The 19,744-nt window shown below is 43.1% G+C and overlaps 1 protein-coding gene across 1 annotated transcript in view; it reads right to left on the reverse strand.

The window, feature by feature from the left end:
* INPPL1 (inositol polyphosphate phosphatase like 1) overlaps nt 1-19,744 on the reverse strand; it is a 163,130-nt gene that overhangs the window by 7,113 nt on the left and 136,273 nt on the right. Inside the window, exons 22-26 of the mRNA XM_075592799.1 lie at nt 18,392-18,479; nt 17,350-17,505; nt 16,515-16,599; nt 9,108-9,257; nt 2,756-3,521 (exon numbers count right to left, since the gene is read on the reverse strand). Coding sequence (XP_075448914.1) covers nt 2,756-3,521; nt 9,108-9,257; nt 16,515-16,599; nt 17,350-17,505; nt 18,392-18,479 — 1,245 coding nt within the window. The remainder of the gene's footprint in view (nt 1-2,755; nt 3,522-9,107; nt 9,258-16,514; nt 16,600-17,349; nt 17,506-18,391; nt 18,480-19,744) is intronic.

Consider the following 19,744-nt stretch of genomic DNA (forward strand, 5'->3'; position numbering starts at 1 on the left):
TTCTGTGTGTGCGCGTGCAGAGCGAGTTCTGTGTGTGTGTGCAGAGCAAGTTCTGTGTGTATGTGCAGAGCGAGTTCTGTGTGTGCGCGTGCAGAGTGAGTTCTGTGTGTGCGCATGCAGAGCGAGTTCTGTGTGTGTGTGCAGAGCGAGTTCTGTGTGTATGTGCAGAGCGAGTTCTGTGTGTGCGCGTGCAGAGTGAGTTCTGTGTGTGTGCACGTGCAGAGCGAGTTCTGTGTGTGTGTGCAAAGCGAGTTCTGTGTGCGCGCGTGCAGAGCGAGCTCTGTGTGTGTATGTGTGCACGTGCAGAGCGAGTTCTGTGTGTGTGTGCAGAGCGAGTTCTGTGTGTGCGCGTGCAGAGCGAGTTCTGTGTGTGTATGTGTGTGTGTGCAGAGCGAGTTCTGTGTGTGTATGTGTGTGTGTGCAGAGCGAGTTCTGTGTGTGCGCGTGCAGAGCGAGTTCTGTGTGTGTATGTGTGTGTGTGCAGAGCGACTTGTGTGTGTGCGCGTGCAGAGCGACTTCTGTGTGTGCGCGTGCAGAGCGAGTTCGGTGTGTACGCGTGCAGAGCGAGTTCTGTGTGTGCGTGTGCAGAGCGAGTTCTGTGCGCGCGCGTGCAGAGCGAGTTCTGTGTGTGTGTGCAGAGCGAGTTCTGTGTGTGTGTGTGTGTGCAGAGCGAGTTCTGTGTGTGTGTGCAAAGCGAGTTCTGTGTGTGTGTGCAGAGCGAGTTCTGTGTGTGCGCGCGCAGAGCGAGTTCTGTGTGTGTGTGCAGAGCGAGTTCTGTGTGTGCGCGCGCAGAGCGAGTTCTGTGTGTGTGGGCAGAGCGAGTTCTGTGTGTGCGCGTGCAGAGCGAGTTCTGTGTGTGTATGTGTGCACGTGCAGAGCGAGTTCTGTGTGTGTGTGTGCAGAGCGAGTTCTGTGTGTGTGTGCAGAGCGAGTTCTGTGTGTGTTTGTGCAGAGCGAGTTCTGTGTGTGTGTGCAGAGCGAGCTCTGTGTGTGCACGTGCAGAGCGAGTTCTGTGTGCGCGCGTGCAGAGCGAGTTCTGTGTGTGCGCGTGCAGAGCGAGTTCTGCGTGTGCGCGTGCAGAGCGAGTTCTGTGTGTGCGCGTGCAGTGCGAGTTCTGTGTGTGTGCAGAGCGAGGTCTGTGTGTGTGCGCAGAGTGAGTTCTGTGTGTGTGTGTGTGTGCAGAGCGAGTTCTGTGTGTGCGCGTGCAGAGCGAGTTCTGTGTGTGTATGTGTACATGTGCACAGCGAGTTCTGTGTGTGTGTGCAGAGCGAGTTCTGTGCGTGTGTGTGTGCAGAGCGAGTTCTGTGTGTGTATGTGTGCATGTGCACAGCAAGTTCTGTGTGTGTGTGCAGAGCGAGTTCTGTGTGTGCGTGTGCAGAGCGAGTTCTGTGTGCGCGCGTGCAGAGCGAGTTCTGTGTGTGCGCGTGCAGAGCGAGTTCTGTGTGTGCGCGTGCAGAGCGAGTTCTGTGTGTGCGCGTGCAGAGCGAGTTCTGTGTGTGCGCGTGCAGAGCGAGTTCTGCGTGTGCGCGTGAAGAGCGAGTTCTGTGTGTGCGCGTGCAGAGCGAGTTCTGTGTGTGCGTGTGCAGAGCGAGTTCTGTGTGTGCGCGTGCAGAGCGAGTTCTGTGTGTGCGCGTGCAGAGCGAGTTCTGCGTGTGCGCGTGAAGAGCGAGTTCTGTGTGTGCGCGTGCAGAGCGAGTTCTGTGTGTGCGCGCATGCAGAACGAGTTCTGTGTGTGTGTAGAACGAGTTCTGTGCGTGTGTTTGTGCGTGTGTGCAGAGCGAGGTCTGTGTGTGTGTGTGTGTGTGTGCAGAGCGAGTTCTGTGTGTGTGTGCAGAGCGAATTCTGTGTGTGTGTGTGTGTGTTGCTCTTACTACCTCTTCTGCACACACACACACACACACAAATTAGGAGTAGAAGGATCACAGGAATATTCTGTGGTTTAGGATACATTGAGACCTGTAGAAACGCCTGTCTGACACCCACACCGTATATACCATGTATATTACCTAAGCGTACAAGTGACAGTGAGACCAGCATACACCGACGGTCCCAGGCCTCTCCGGAGCATTTTGCAGACGGGATCTGACCCGGTTGAAGAGTCCCGCTGTAGTTAAATATTTGGGGATTTTCTACAAGTTTTTCATGCAGTCTCTAGCTATTTATGCCTTGTGCACTGCCCCGCGTGCTTGTGTACTGCCCCGCGTGCTTGGGTACTGCCCCGCGCCCTTGTGTACTGCCCCGAGCGCTTGGGTACTGCCCCGCGCGCTTGCGTACTGCCCCGCGCGCTTGCGTACTGCCCCGCGCGCTTGCGTACTGCCCCGCGCGCTTGCGTATTTACTTTTTTTGGGGGGGTTTGAGGAGTATGTTTATGTTCTGTACCAGGGGTGCTCAACTTCAGTCCTCAAAGCCTCCTCATCAGGTCCGGGTTAAAGGATATCCCAGCTTCAGCACAAGTGGCTCATTCAGAGGCTCAGTCTAAGACTAAGCATCTGATTGAGCCACTTGTGCTGCAGCAGGGACGGATTGAACCACTTGTGCTGAAGCAGGGACTGATTTAGTCACATGTGCTGAAGCAGGGATATCTTGAAAACCTGACCTGTTGGGGACGGGGGCTTGGAGACCGGAGTTGTGTATGCACATACATACGTGTCAGGCTGGCTGCCGGCCTAACCGTGTGCTTATTACCAGCATCCTCCCCGGTGCTGCCGGATATCCCCGGCACAACTCCCTGACCGGCAGCTCTGAGCCCCCGTACCTCCTCTGCCAGATCCTCCTGGATGCTCTCACGGATGCAGCGCGGTGGGAAACTGAGCGGGCGGATGTAATCCAGACACCGCTGCGGCAGCTCCATCTTGCCCTTCCCCGGCAGCAGGTGGGGGGCCCGGCCCTGCGCCTCCCTCCCCAGGGGGTCACCTTTGCCCCCGGAGTAGTCCACCTCGCTGAGGGTCCGCGCCATCTGCAGCACGGAGCAGGAGCGGTCGTCCAAGGCGCTGTGCGGCTGGCCGGTGCCGGGCGGCTCTGCCATGTACGGGGGGTGGGGGCCCGGCAGGGGGGGCCGCAGCTGGGATTTGGAGGGGTACTTGGCGGCTTCAGGGGGTTCGCTGAAGGTGACCCCCGCCCGAGCTTTGCCGGCTCCGGACCTCTGGTCGGCGTCCTCTGCCGGTCGGGACTGCAACTCCCCCGAGGTCACGTAGAAGGGGTTGTCTACCATCTCGAAATCCACGGATTTGGGGAGCGGGGGAGGGGGGAAGTCGGGGGGAGGCAGGTTCAGGGTGCCCCCGTCCTCATCGGACGAGGTCTCCTCTGCCCGGGCGAGGTGCGTCTGCTGCTGCCGCCGCTTGTCTGTGTGGGGTGCGGGCACGGTGATCTGCACCTTGTTCTTCGGGGCTCCAGGAGTTACCTGCTGCCCATCGGGGGTCAGCAGCTGGTGTGGGACCCCCTCGAGCACGTAGTACGCAGGGTTATTGAAACTGTTCTTCACGCCCAGTCCTTCGCCCTCCGATTGGGCCTCCCCCTTACACCTGCAGGGGGGCAGAGAGAGTAAGGCAGGGCTGAGAACACATTTATCCGACCAGAGCCGGCAACCCCGCTAAGGAGGAGTGTAACAGTGTTACAGTGCGGCCCTTGAACAAGGCTGCGGCCACGCTGCCGCTGAGCGCGCTCATGCTTGAGAGCGGTGACGTCACCAACTTTCCAAGCATGAGCGCTCTGTCCTTCTGCAATTTGCGAGCGGGGGAAGGGGGTTGGCATTTAAGGGAGGGGGCGTGTTATTGGCTGGATCGGGGGGCGTGTCATTGAAGGAACTATCGTGACGTAATTTGGGGTCATGCGACCCTTCTGAGCGCTTGGAAATACATTTTCCACGTCGCCCCAAGCGCGGAGCATTGCCGAGCGTACGTGTTGCGTGTGGCCGTGCTCATTAGATTACATTAAAGTGAGCGCGCCAAGCATGAGCGCGCTCGGCGGCAGCGTGGACACAGCCCAAGTCGCTGGCTCGGCCTTGAGCACCAGAAGGGCCGACAGATGCACTGCATCATCCTCCACCTCCCGACATCGAATGCCTGAGGTGGCTCTGCGTTTGCACTGCAGCATCCTCCACCTCCCGACATCGAAGGCCTGAGGTGGCTCTGCGTTTGCACTGCAGCATCCTCCACCTCCCGACATCGAAGGCCTGAGGTGGCTCTGCGTCTATTCACAGCAATCTGGAATTATTTGTCTGTAATTTCTCCACCACTGGGAAGCTGTTCCCTGTATCTACTACACTGATAAAATAATATATTTATATATACTCCTCTGAGTTGGTCACGCTCCAGAGTACGCTCATGCCTGGCACAGATTTCACAAGTTTGCCATGAGACGCCACACCCTGCATTTTACAAACAGATAAAGTGTGATATCATTTATCTCCTCCTCTACAGGTCACTTTCCCTCCTCTTTCCTCATGGTAGAGAGAAGGAGCGGCTCAGTGAGTAACGACACTGACTGGCACTGAGTGTGACTCAGGAGAACCTGGTTCAATTCCTGGTGTCAGCTCCTTGTGACCTTGGGCAAGTCACTTTATCTCCCTGTGACTCGGGCACCAAAAACATAGATTGTAAGCTCCACGGGCAGGGACCTGTGCCTGCAAAATGTCTCTGTAAAGCGCTGCGTATAACTAGCAGCACTATACAAGAACATGCTATTATTATTATTATTATTACAGAGAAGCAGCCTCCTGGCCCTCGCAGTCTCTATGTAGTTAGATCTAGCTATATACAGAAATATAATGGACCACAGCCTGCTTTATATCTGTGCTACTGATTAAGCACGTTTGCTATTATATTAGTATACTGTCAGTGGCCACGGCGGGATATATGAGTATACTGTCAGTGGCCACGGTGGGATATATTAGTATACAGTCAGTGGCCACGGTGGGATATATTAGTATACTGTCAGTGGCCACGGTGGGATATATTAGTATACTGTCAGTGGCCACGGTGGGATATATTAGTATACTGTCAGTGGTCACGGTGGGATATATTAGTATACTGTCAGTGGTCACGGTGAGATATATTAGTATACTGTCAGTGGCCACGGTGGGATATATTAGTATACTGTCAGTGGTCACGGTGGGATATATTAGTATACTGTCAGTGGCCACGTGGGATATATTAGTATACTGTCAGTGGCCACGGTGGGATATATGAGTATACTGTCAGTGGCCACAGTGGGATATATTAGTATACTGTCAGTAGCCACGTGGGATATATGAGTATACTGTCAGTGGCCACGGTGGGATATATGAGTATACTGTCAGTGGCCACAGTGGGATATATTAGTATACTGTCAGTAGCCACGTGGGATATATGAATATACTGTCAGTGGCCACAGTGGGATATATGAGTACACTGTCAGTGGCCACAGTGGGATATATGAGTATACTGTCAGTGGCCACAGTGGGATATATGAGTATACTGTCAGTGGCCACAGTGGGATATATTAGTATACTGTCAGTGGGATATATTAGTATACTGTCAGTGGGATATATTAGTATACTGTCAGTGGGATATATTAGTATACTGTCAGTGGGATATATTAGTATACTGTCAGTGGGATATATTAGTATACTGTCAGTGGTCACAGTGGGATATATTAGTATACTGTCAGTGGCCACGGTGGGATATATGAGTATACCGTCAGTGGCCACGGTGGGTTATATTAGTATACTGTCAGTGGTCACGGTGGGATATATTAGGATACTGTCAGTGGCCACAGTGGGATATATTAGGATACTGTCAGTGGCCACGGTTGGATATATGAGTATACTGTCAGTGGCCACGGTGGGATATATAAGTATACTGTCAGTGGTCATGGTGGGATATATGAGTATACTGTCAGTGGCCACGGTGGGATATATAAGTATACTGTCAGTGGTCATGGTGGCATATATTAGTATACTGTCAGTGGCCACGGTGGGATATATTAGTATACTGTCAGTGGTCATGGTGGGATATATTAGTATACTGTCAGTGGCCACGGTGGGATATATTAGTATATTGTCAGTGGCCACGGTGGGATATATGAGTATACTTTCAGTGGCCACGTGGGATATATTAGTATACTGTCAGTGGCCACGTGGGATATATTAGTATACTGTCAGTGGCTACGTGGGATATATTAGTATACTGTCAGTGGCCACGGTGGGATATATGAGTATACTTTCAGTGGCCACGTGGGATATATTAGTACACTGTCAGTGGCCACGTGGGATATATTAGTATACTGTCAGTGGCTACGTGGGATATATTAGTATATTGTCAGTAGCCACGGTGGGATATATGAGTATACTTTCAGTGGCCACGTGGGATATATTAGTACACTGTCAGTGGCCACGTGGGATATATGAGTATACTTTCAGTGGCCACGTGGGATATATTAGTATACTGTCAGTGGCCACGGTGGGATATATTAGTACACTGTCAGTGGCCACGGCGGGATATATGAGTATACTGTCAGTGGCCACGGTGGGATATATTAGTATACTGTCAGTGGTCACGGTGGGATATATTAGTATACTGTCAGTGGTCACGGTGGGATATATTAGTATACTGTCAGTGGCCACGGTGGGATATATTAGTATACTGTCAGTGGTCACGGTGGGATATATTAGTATATTGTCAGTGGCCACGTGGGATATATTAGTATACCGTCAGTGGTCACGGTGGGATATATTAGTATACTGTCAGTAGCCACGTGGGATATATTAGTATACTGTCGGTGGCCACGGTGGGATATATTAGTATACTGTCGGTGGCCACGGTGGGATATAATAGTATACTGTCAGTGGCCACGGTGGGATATAATAGTATACGGTCAGTGGCCACGTGGGATATACAAGTATACTGTCAGTGGCCATAGTGGGATATATTAGTACACTGTCAGTGGCCACGGCGGGATATATGAGTATACTGTCAGTGGCCACGGCGGGATATATAAGTATACTGTCAGTGGCCACGGCGGGATATATTAGTATACTGTCAGTGGCCACGGTGGGATATAGGAGTATACTGTCAGTGGCCACGGTGGGATATATTAGTATACTGTCAGTGGTCACGGTGGGATATATTAGTATACTGTCAGTGGTCACGGTGGGATATATTAGTATACTGTCAGTGGCCACGTGGGATATATTAGTATACCGTCAGTGGTCACGGTGGGATATATTAGTATACTGTCAGTAGCCACGTGGGATATATTAGTATACTGTCGGTGGCCACGGTGGGATATATTAGTATACTGTCGGTGGCCACGGTGGGATATAATAGTATACTGTCAGTGGCCACGGTGGGATATAATAGTATACGGTCAGTGGCCACGTGGGATATACAAGTATACTGTCAGTGGCCATAGTGGGATATATTAGTACACTGTCAGTGGCCACGGCGGGATATATGAGTATACTGTCAGTGGCCACGGCGGGATATATTAGTATACTGTCAGTGGTCACGGCGGGATATATTAGTATACTGTCAGTGGCCACGGTGGGATATAGGAGTATACTGTCAGTGGCCACGGTGGGATATATTAGTATACTGTCAGTGGTCACGGTGGGATATATTAGTATACTGTCAGTGGTCACGGTGGGATATATAAGTATACTGTCAGTGGCCACGGCGGGATATATTAGTATACTGTCAGTGGCCACGGTGGGATATAGGAGTATACTGTCAGTGGCCACGGTGGGATATATTAGTATACTGTCAGTGGTCACGGTGGGATATATTAGTATACTGTCAGTGGTCACGGTGGGATATATTAGTATACTGTCAGTGGCCACGTGGGATATATTAGTATACCGTCAGTGGTCACGGTGGGATATATTAGTATACTGTCAGTAGCCACGTGGGATATATTAGTATACTGTCGGTGGCCACGGTGGGATATATTAGTATACTGTCGGTGGCCACGGTGGGATATAATAGTATACTGTCAGTGGCCACGGTGGGATATAATAGTATACGGTCAGTGGCCACGTGGGATATACAAGTATACTGTCAGTGGCCATAGTGGGATATATTAGTACACTGTCAGTGGCCACGGCGGGATATATGAGTATACTGTCAGTGGCCACGGCGGGATATATTAGTATACTGTCAGTGGTCACGGCGGGATATATTAGTATACTGTCAGTGGCCACGGTGGGATATAGGAGTATACTGTCAGTGGCCACGGTGGGATATATTAGTATACTGTCAGTGGTCACGGTGGGATATATTAGTATACTGTCAGTGGTCACGGTGGGATATATTAGTATACTGTCAGTGGCCACGTGGGATATATTAGTATACCGTCAGTGGTCACGGTGGGATATATTAGTATACTGTCAGTAGCCACGTGGGATATATTAGTATACTGTCGGTGGCCACGGTGGGATATATTAGTATACTGTCGGTGGCCACGGTGGGATATAATAGTATACTGTCAGTGGCCACGGTGGGATATAATAGTATACGGTCAGTGGCCACGTGGGATATACGAGTATACTGTCAGTGGCCATAGTGGGATATATTAGTACACTGTCAGTGGCCACGGCGGGATATATGAGTATACTGTCAGTGGCCACGGCGGGATATATTAGGATACTGTCAGTGGCCACGGTGGGATATATTAGTATACTGTCAGTGGCCACGGTGGGATATATGAGTATACTGTCAGTGGTCACGGTGGGATATATTAGTATACTGTCAGTGGTCACGGTGGGATATATTAGTATACTGTCAGTGGTCACGGAGGGATATATTAGTATACTGTCAGTGGCCACGGGACTGAAAATCCAAGCGTCATTGAGAAAGGTCCTGGATAGGACCGGAATGTTGGCCATGCTTTATTAAATCACTAGAAAAAGTCCACGTAAGTGCGTTCTCTCTTTTCTTCACATTGTACTGCACTACAGTATGTGTTGCCATCAATAAATGTATGCCAAAGAGGTGCCGGGCAAAATTTTAATATTGAGAACATAGGAGGGAAAAGGAGGCGTGGGATGAAGACAGTGCCACTTAAGGGTGGGCAAGAGCACATATGGTTTCTGATCCCACTTCTGCCACCATCCCTGCAGCTGGTGAACTCACCGTGCCAGGGAGGGGTCCTCTTTAATGGTGCCAGGCAGGGCAGCTGGCGGGCGACACGTTGTGTGGGACAGACCTTTCTCGGGCTCCTCAAACACTTTACCGAGAGTAGGACCAGGGGTTTCCGTGGGGAGATGCTTGCGACCTGCAGACCTAGGGGAGGTGGAAGGTCTTATTCAGAAACCCACATCCTTCAACAGTTGCACACACATGGAAAACGTGGCGTGAAGGTTCGATTCCAGGCTCAGCCACTATGAGGGACATTGAGCAGAATCTCTTATCACCCTGTATTGTATTTAAAATAGATAATATTCTTCCTTTCTCCCTCAGTCATCTGGATGCTGCCAGCAAAGGCAGAAATGTGCAACCAGGATTATAGTGTGTGCATGTATGCGCGTGTGTGTATGTATGTGATCAATATGTTTGCGTTCCATACATATGTGTAGTTGTGCTTATGTTTATGATAACAATGTGTGTGTATGTTATGATAATGTGTGTGTATGTTTATGATAACAATGTGTGTGTATGTTTATAATAACAATGTGTGTGTATATTTATGATAACAATGTGTGTGTATGTTATAATAACAATGTGTGTGTATGTTTATAATAACAATGTGTGTGTATGTTATAATAACAATGTGTGTGTATGTTATAATAACAATGTGTGTGTATGTTATAATAACAATGTGTGTGTATGTTATAATAACAATGTGTGTGTGTATGTTATAATAACAATGTGTGTGTATGTTATAATAACAATGTGTGTGTATGTTATAATAACAATGTGTGTGTATGTTATAATAACAATGTGTGTGTGTATGTTATAATAACAATGTGTGTGTGTATGTTATAATAACAATGTGTGTGTATGTTATAATAACAATGTGTGTGTATGTTATAATAACAATGTGTGTGTGTATGTTATAATAACAATGTGTGTGTTTATGTTATAATAACAATGTGTGTGTATGTTATAATAACAATGTGTGTGTATATTATAATAACAATGTGTGTGTATGTTTATAATAACAATGTGTGGTATGTTATAATAACAATGTGTGTGTATGTTATGATAACAATGTGTGTGTATGTTATAATAACAATGTGTGTGTATGTTATAATAACAATGTGTGTGTATGTTTATGATAACAATGTGTGTGTATGTTATAATAACAATGTGTGTGTATGTTATAATAACAATGTGTGTGTATGTTATAATAACAATGTGTGTGTGTGTTTATAATAACAATGTGTGTGTATGTTATAATAACAATGTGTGTGTATGTTTATGATAACAATGTGTGTGTATGTTATAATAACAATGTGTGTATGTTATAATAACAATGTGTGTGTATGTTATAATAACAACGTGTGTGTATGTTATGATAACAACGTGTGTGTATGTTTATGATAACAATGTGTGTGTATGTTATGATAACAACGTGTGTGTATGTTTATGATAACAAAGTGTGTGTATGTTATGATAACAACGTGTGTGTATGTTATGATAACAATGTGTGTGTATGTTTATGATAACAATGTGTGTGTATGTTTATGATAACAATGTGTGTGTGTGTGTTATGATAACAATGTGTGTGTATGTTTATAATAACAATGTGTGTGTATGTTATAATAACAATGTGTGTGTATGTTATAATAACAATGTGTGTGTATGTTATAATAACAATGTGTGTGTATGTTATAATAACAATGTGTGTGTATGTTATAATAACAATGTGTGTGTATGTTATAATAACAATGTGTGTGTATGTTATAATAACAATGTGTGTGTATGTTATAATAACAATGTGTGTGTATGTTTATGATAATGTGTGTGTATGTTATAATAACAATGTGTGTGTGTGTTTATAATAACAATGTGTGTGTTTATAATGACAATGTGTGTGTATGTTATAATAACAATGTGTGTGTATGTTATAATAACAATGTGTGTGTATGTTATAATAACAATGTGTGTGTATGTTATAATAACAATGTGTGTGTATGTTATGATAACAACGTGTGTGTATGTTATGATAACAATGTGTGTGTATGTTATTATAACAACGTGTGTGTATGTTTATAATAACAATGTGTGTGTATGTTATAATAACAATGTGTGTGTATGTTATAATAACAATGTGTGTATGTTATAATAACAATGTGTGTGTATGTTATAATAACAATGTGTGTGTATGTTATAATAACAACGTGTGTGTATGTTATGATAACAACGTGTGTGTATGTTTATGATAACAATGTGTGTGTATGTTTATGATAACAATGTGTGTGTGTGTGTTATAATAACAATGTGTGTGTATGTTATAATAACAATGTGTGTGTATGTTATAATAACAATGTGTGTGTATGTTTATAATAACAATGTGTGTGTATGTTATAATAACAATGTGTGTGTATGTTATAATAACAATGTGTGTATGTTTATAATAACAATGTGTGTGTTTATAATAACAATGTGTGTGTATGTTTATAATAACAATGTGTGTGTTTATAATAACAATGTGTGTGTATGTTTATGTTAACAATGTGTGTGTATGTTATAATAACAATGTGTGTATGTTATAATAACAATGTGTGTGTATGTTATAATAACAATGTGTGTGTATGTTATAATAACAATGTGTGTGTATGTTATGATAACAATGTGTGTGTATGTTATAATAACAATGTGTGTGTATGTTTATGATAACAATGTGTGTGTATGTTATGATAACAATGTGTGTGTATGTTATGATAACAATGTGTGTATGTTTATAATAACAATGTGTGTGTATGTTATAATAACAATGTGTGTGTATGTTTATAATAACAATGTGTGTGTATGTTATGATAACAATGTGTGTGTATGTTTATGATAACAATGTGTGTGTATGTTATAATAACAATGTGTGTGTATGTTATAATAACAATGTGTGTGTATGTTATAATAACAATGTGTGTGTATGTTATGATAACAATGTGTGTGTATGTTATAATAACAATGTGTGTGTATGTTTATGATAACAATGTGTGTGTATGTTTATGATAACAATGTGTGTGTATGTTATAATAACAATGTGTGTGTATGTTATAATAACAATGTGTGTGTATGTTATAATAACAATGTGTGTGTATGTTATAATAACAATGTGTGTGTATGTTATAATAACAATGTGTGTGTATGTTATAATAACAATGTGTGTGTATGTTTATGATAACAATGTGTGTGTATGTTATAATAACAATGTGTGTGTATGTTATAATAACAATGTGTGTGTATGTTATAATAACAATGTGTGTGTGTATGTTATAATAACAATGTGTGTGTGTATGTTATAATAACAATGTGTGTGTATGTTATAATAACAATGTGTGTGTATGTTATGATAACAATGTGTGTGTATGTTATAATAACAATGTGTGTGTATGTTATAATAACAATGTGTGTGTATGTTTATGATAACAATGTGTGTGTATGTTATAATAACAATGTGTGTGTATGTTATAATAACAATGTGTGTGTATGTTATAATAACAATGTGTGTGTGTGTTTATAATAACAATGTGTGTGTATGTTATAATAACAATGTGTGTGTATGTTATAATAACAATGTGTGTGTGTGTTTATAATAACAATGTGTGTGTTTATAATAACAATGTGCGTGTATGTTATAATAACAATGTGTGTGTATATGTTATAATAACAATGTGCGTGTATGTTATGATAACAATGTGTGTGTATATTATAATAACAATGTGTGTGTATGTTATAATAACAATGTGTGTGTATGTTATAATAACAATGTGTGTGTATGTTATAATAACAATGTGTGTGTATGTTATAATAACAATGTGTGTGTATGTTATAATAACAATGTGTGTGTATGTTTATAATAACAATGTGTTTGTATGTTATAATAACAATGTGTGTGTATGTTATAATAACAATGTGTGTGTATGTTATAATAACAATGTGTGTGAATGTTATGATAACAATGTGTGTGTATGTTATAATAACAATGTGTGTGTATGTTATAATAACAATGTGTGTGTATGTTATGATAACAATGTGTGTGTATGTTATGATAACAATGTGTGTGTATGTTATAATAACAATGTGTGTATGTTATGATAACAATGTGTGTGTATGTTATAATAACAATGTGTGTGTATGTTATGATAACAATGTGTGTGTGTATGTTTATAATAACAATGTGTGTGTATGTGTGTGTATGTTTCTAATAACAATGTGTGTGTATGTTTCTAATAACAATGTGTGTGTATGTTATGATAACAACGTGTGTGTATGTTTATGATAACAATGTGTGTGTATGTTTATGATAACAATGTGTGTGTATGTTATAATAACAATGTGTGTGTATGTTATAATAACAATGTGTGTGTATGTTATAATAACAATGTGTGTGTATGTTATAATAACAATGTGTGTGTATGTTATAATAACAATGTGTGTGTATGTTATAATAACAATGTGTGTGTATGTTATAATAACAATGTGTGTGTATGTTATGATAACAATGTGTGTGTATGTTATAATAACAATGTGTGTGTATGTTATAATAACAATGTGTGTGTATGTTATAATAACAATGTGTGTGTATGTTTATGATAACAATGTGTGTGTGTGTGTTATAATAACAATGTGTGTGTATGTTATAATAACAATGTGTGTGTATGTTATAATAACAATGTGTGTGTATGTTATAATAACAATGTGTGTGTATGTTATAATAACAATGTGTGTGTATGTTTATGATAACAATGTGTGTGTATGTTATAATAACAATGTGTGTGTATGTTTATGATAACAATGTGTGTGTATGTTATTATAACAATGTGTGTGTATGTTTATAATAACAATGTGTGTGTATGTTATGATAACAACGTGTGTGTATGTTATAATAACAATGTGTGTGTATGTTTATAATAACAATGTGTGTGTATGTTATAATAACAATGTGTGTGTATGTTATAATAACAATGTGTGTATGTTTATAATAACAATGTGTGTGTTTATAATAACAATGTGTGTGTATGTTTATAATAACAATGTGTGTGTTTATAATAACAATGTGTGTGTGTATGTTATAATAACAATGTGTGTATGTTATAATAACAATGTGTGTGTATGTTATAATAACAATGTGTGTGTATGTTATAATAACAATGTGTGTGTATGTTATGATAACAATGTGTGTGTATGTTATAATAACAATGTGTGTGTATGTTTATGATAACAATGTGTGTGTATGTTATGATAACAATGTGTGTGTATGTTATGATAACAATGTGTGTGTATGTTTATAATAACAATGTGTGTGTATGTTATAATAACAATGTGTGTGTATTTTTATAATAACAATGTGTGTGTATGTTATGATAACAATGTGTGTGTATGTTTATGATAACAATGTGTGTGTATGTTATAACAATGTGTGTGTATGTTATGATAACAATGTGTGTGTATGTTATAATAACAATGTGTGTGTATGTTATAATAACAATGTGTGTGTATGTTATAATAACAATGTGTGTGTATGTTATAATAACAATGTGTGTGTATGTTATAATAACAATGTGTGTGAATGTTATGATAACAATGTGTGTGTATGTTATTATAACAATGTGTGTGTATGTTTATAATAACAATGTGTGTGTATGTTATGATAACAACGTGTGTGTATGTTATAATAACAACGTGTGTGTATGTTTATAATAACAATGTGTGTGTATGTTATAATAACAATGTGTGTGTATGTTATAATAACAATGTGTGTATGTTTATAATAACAATGTGTGTGTTTATAATAACAATGTGTGTGTATGTTATAATAACAATGTGTGTGTTTATAATAACAATGTGTGTGTATGTTTATGTTAACAATGTGTGTGTATGTTATAATAACAATGTGTGTATGTTATAATAACAATGTGTGTGTATGTTATAATAACAATGTGTGTGTATGTTATAATAACAATGTGTGTGTATGTTATGATAACAATGTGTGTGTATGTTATAATAACAATGTGTGTGTATGTTTATGATAACAATGTGTGTGTATGTTATGATAACAATGTGTGTGTATGTTATGATAACAATGTGTGTATGTTTATAATAACAATGTGTGTGTATGTTATAATAACAATGTGTGTGTATGTTTATAATAACAATGTGTGTGTATGTTATGATAACAATGTGTGTGTATGTTTATGATAACAATGTGTGTGTATGTTATAACAATGTGTGTGTATGTTATGATAACAATGTGTGTGTATGTTATAATAACAATGTGTGTGTATGTTATAATAACAATGTGTGTGTATGTTATAATAACAATGTGTGTGTATGTTATGATAACAATGTGTGTGTATGTTATAATAACAATGTGTGTGTATGTTTATGATAACAATGTGTGTGTATGTTTATGATAACAATGTGTGTGTATGTTATAATAACAATGTGTGTGTATGTTATAATAACAATGTGTGTGTATGTTATAATAACAATGTGTGTGTATGTTATAATAACAATGTGTGTGTATGTTATAATAACAATGTGTGTGTATGTTTATAATAACAATGTGTGTGTATGTTATAATAACAATGTGTGTGTATGTTATAATAACAATGTGTGTGTATGTTTATAATAACAATGTGTGTGTGTGTTATAAAAACAATGTGTGTGTGTGTGTTTATAATAACAGTGTGTGTGTATGTTATAATAACAATGTGTGTGTATGTTATAATAACAATGTGTGTGTATGTTATAATAACAATGTGTGTGTATGTTATAATAACAATGTGTGTGTATGTTTATAATAACAATGTGTGTGTGTGTTATAATAACAATGTGTGTGTATGTTATAATAACAATGTGTGTGTATGTTATAATAACAATGTGTGTGTATGCCCATACGTACAAGGCGTTAGACAGGCGGCAAATCTAAACTTGTGTCTGTTAATGGCAGAAAAGGAGTTAATAGTGATTTTTCCTCAATGTTAGCAATCTCAAAACCCAGACAAATCCACACCATTATATATTTATATACTGAATATCACACCATTATATATTTATATACTGAATATTACCACCGTTAGTGCTACTGGGTAAGCTACCTTCAGCAGTAAACACAGAAGCCCCAATGCACTCCCCCTATAACTCATTATTTAGCTCATTTAAAGATTGTATTCTCATTTACTTCAATCGTTTGACCACAACATCTTAAACTGCAGCCACGTCAAGGTAACCCTCCCAGCAGGCACCTACACGACCAATGTTATACCGAACAGGGATATAGTCATGGGTGACATGTATTGGGTTTGGAGGGACTTGAGAAGCGCTGTGAGCTACACGCATACGGGACAGGAAGCCGCTGGGATAAATTACTTGACATGTTCAGGATTGGGTCGCGAGGTTGAAGGCGGTTTCCCTTTAACTGCTCCGGTCTCGTCCTTGTCAATGCTGATCCACTCTGCAGGAGGAGAGAGGGAAGCGTGTGAGTCTCCGCTCAGCCTGTGAGTGTCACTCACTAACCCTATCCCCTACGCATTATGTCACCAGGAAATGACTCTCACTACTTGTCCCATAGACTATCATGGGACCTCCTGTCTGCACCAAATCACTTGTCTCTATAGGCTCCAGGTGGATCACCTCCAGAAGAAATGACTTTGGCCCTAGAACAGTGGTTTAAAAAATATATATATTGTGAAACCCTAACCCCCTCTAATAATGCGTCTAAGATCAGATATTGTAAGGAACCCCAACCCTCTCTAATAGCGTGTCTGAGATCAGATGCATTGTAAGGATCCCGAACCCTCTCTAATAGTGCGTCTAAGATCAGATATTGTAAGGAACCCCAACCCTCTCTAATAGTGCGCCTGAGATCAGATGCATTGTAAGGAACCCCAACCCTCTCTAATTGCACGTCTGTGATCAGATGCATTGTAAGGAACCCCAACCCTCTCTAATAGCGCGTCTGAGATCCGATGCATTGTAAGGAACCCCAACACTCTCTAATAGTGTGTCTGAGATCAGATGGATTGTAAATTCTTCTGTATTTGGTACAATTCACAAATGACCTGAAAATGGCAGAATGCGCGGGTACCCAAGGGTTCCTAGGAACCCATTCACGGGGTCACCCTATGCAGAAAATGATGGGCCCCCTTTTCGATTTTCACAGGTACCCGCTACCTGAAATGACTTGTCCCCATAGACCTCTTACCGTAGAGCCTCTCCCTGGTCCCCATGCGTTCCGCCGGCACGCGCACCTTCATGGAGCCGCGGATGTTGCCCGTCTCCTCCCCGCGGTGGGACAGGTAGGTCAGGAACTGCTGGGCCGTGCTGCCGATCATGGACTTCAGCGCAATGACGCACTCGCCTGTGCGGGGAACGGACACGGCACCATCAGTGTACACAGCGGGTATGAGAGGACCCCCAGCTCCCGCGGGACGCGCTAAGCGCCTCCATCTGCTCCTCCATCTGCTCCTCTACAAGCAAAGGCGTGGCTACTTTTAGGTCTTTGTAAATGAAGCACTACCTCGCGCCCTCTGAACGGGGGATGTGTCTGTCAACAGTTTGTTCTGTACCCAAATCCCACCCTGTCCTTATCAGAGAACCAATAGAGATAAGGGGAGGGGGAGAGAGGGGTGTTGCCTGTGCAAACTCGTGTTAAACACGCCGTGACATCAGACAAAGGGAGCAGCCAGAGGACATGACACCTCTTCCAAGTCACAGGTCAGGGTTGAAGCCGGGGTCTCTGGAGAGGAACCCGGGTTAATTTCAGCCCCGGGGGGACCCTCTGCTTCCCGAGATACTTACTTCCGTATGAGGTGCCGGTAGCAGCTCCGACTGGGATGTGTGGGGCTATCAAAATGGCCGTCCAAATGTCCTGCGTCAAGCGGGCCAATAGGAAATCGGCAGGTCATCGCTTGCGGGTTCCTATTGGCCCGCGTGACCGGGACATTTAAACATGCGGAGAGGCTACAGGTGTGAAATGAATGCGGTTCAGCTCCGGAGACCCCCTGCTTCAAACCTGGGGGGGGGTAGAATAAACATTTTTGGGGGGGGGAGCATATGCTCCTTTCATTTTGTTTTATAGGTGTCAGGTTTTGGTAAAAAAAAAAAAGAGAAGGTGTCAGCCCCCCACATGTGACCCGTAAACCAGGTCCCTGCCAGCGGTTCCTGCGAGGGATCGTTTCATGAACTGCGCCCTCGACGGCGAAGACCAGCGGAGGAGCGCAGGACCGCGAGCTCGCCGCGCTCACCGTAAGACTCGTATCCGTCCAGAGACTTGACCGTCAGCAGGAGGTGCTGGTCCTGCAGGTACTCGATCTCCGACAGGATGGGCTTGAGCTGTGGCGACAAAGCGCGCGCGCGCGCTAGTTAACCGCTGCACTGCCAGAGCCGCCTGCCACACATACAAGGCATTAACAAGCCCCCGTGGCAGAGAAAGGGGTCACCGGAGCATTTATATTGGCTTCCCTGAACAAATCTAACCTGCTAATAGCAAATGTTTGGCTGCTTTCATTTGGGGGGAAGGGGAAATTAATTCCAAGTAGAATGTGTAAGAGTCCTCTGAATGGGGACGGGTCTTCTTTACCCACAGCCCACCCAGTCCTTACCAGAGAACCATAAAGATAAGGAGGGGGGAGAGAGGGCGGCTTTGCCTGCGCAAACTCCTGTTTAATAGCCAGTTACAGAAAAAAGGAAGCAGCCAAAGGAAACCAAACCCCCCCCCTCCCCCCTCAGCTCACAATGTTCCCAAACTCCAACAAATAATTAAAAATAGTTGTGTCAGATTTGGGTAAAAAAAAGGCAATCCCCCAGATGTCACCTCTTAAACATGTCCCTTCCGTTAGCGCACCCCTATAAGGAGCTGCCCCTTTAACCAACAGAACTGTACTGCTAGCTTGGGGGGGGGGAGGTGGATTACCCTAGCAGGAGAATAATTGGGGTGACAGAGAATGATTGGCGTGTTTCAGTGAAGGACAGCTGCCATCCTCCCGTGTGTCATGATACAGGTGTCTCCATCACTCACCGTGGGCAGCTGCCATCATCCCGTGTGTCATGATAGACAGGCGTCTCCATCACTCACCGTGGGCAGCTGCCATGCTAACGTGCCATGATACAGGCAGGCGTCTCCATCACTCACCGTGGGCAGCTGCCATGCTAACGTGCCATGATACAGGCAGGCGTCTCCATCACTCACCGTGGGCAGCTGCCATGCTAACGTGCCATGATACAGGCAGGCGTCTCCATCACTCACCGTGGGCAGCTGCCATGCTAACGTGCCATGATAAAGGCAGACGGCTCTATCACTCACCGTGGGCAGCTGCCATGCTAACGTGCCATGATACAGACAGGCGTCTCCATCACTCACCGTGGGCAGCTGCCATGCTAACGTGCCATGATACAGGCAGGCGGCTCTATCACTCACCGTGGGCAGCTGCCATGCTAACGTGCCATGATACAGGCAGGCGGCTCTATCACTCACCGTGGGCAGCTGCCAAGTTAACGTGCCATGATACAGGCAGGCGTCTCCATCACTCACCGTGGGCAGCTGCCATGCTAACATGCCATGATACAGGCGGCTCTATCACTCACCGTGGGCAGCTGCC

The sequence above is a fragment of the Ascaphus truei genome, chromosome 3 (genome assembly GCF_040206685.1).
Source record: "Ascaphus truei isolate aAscTru1 chromosome 3, aAscTru1.hap1, whole genome shotgun sequence".
NCBI lineage: Eukaryota > Metazoa > Chordata > Amphibia > Anura > Ascaphidae > Ascaphus > Ascaphus truei.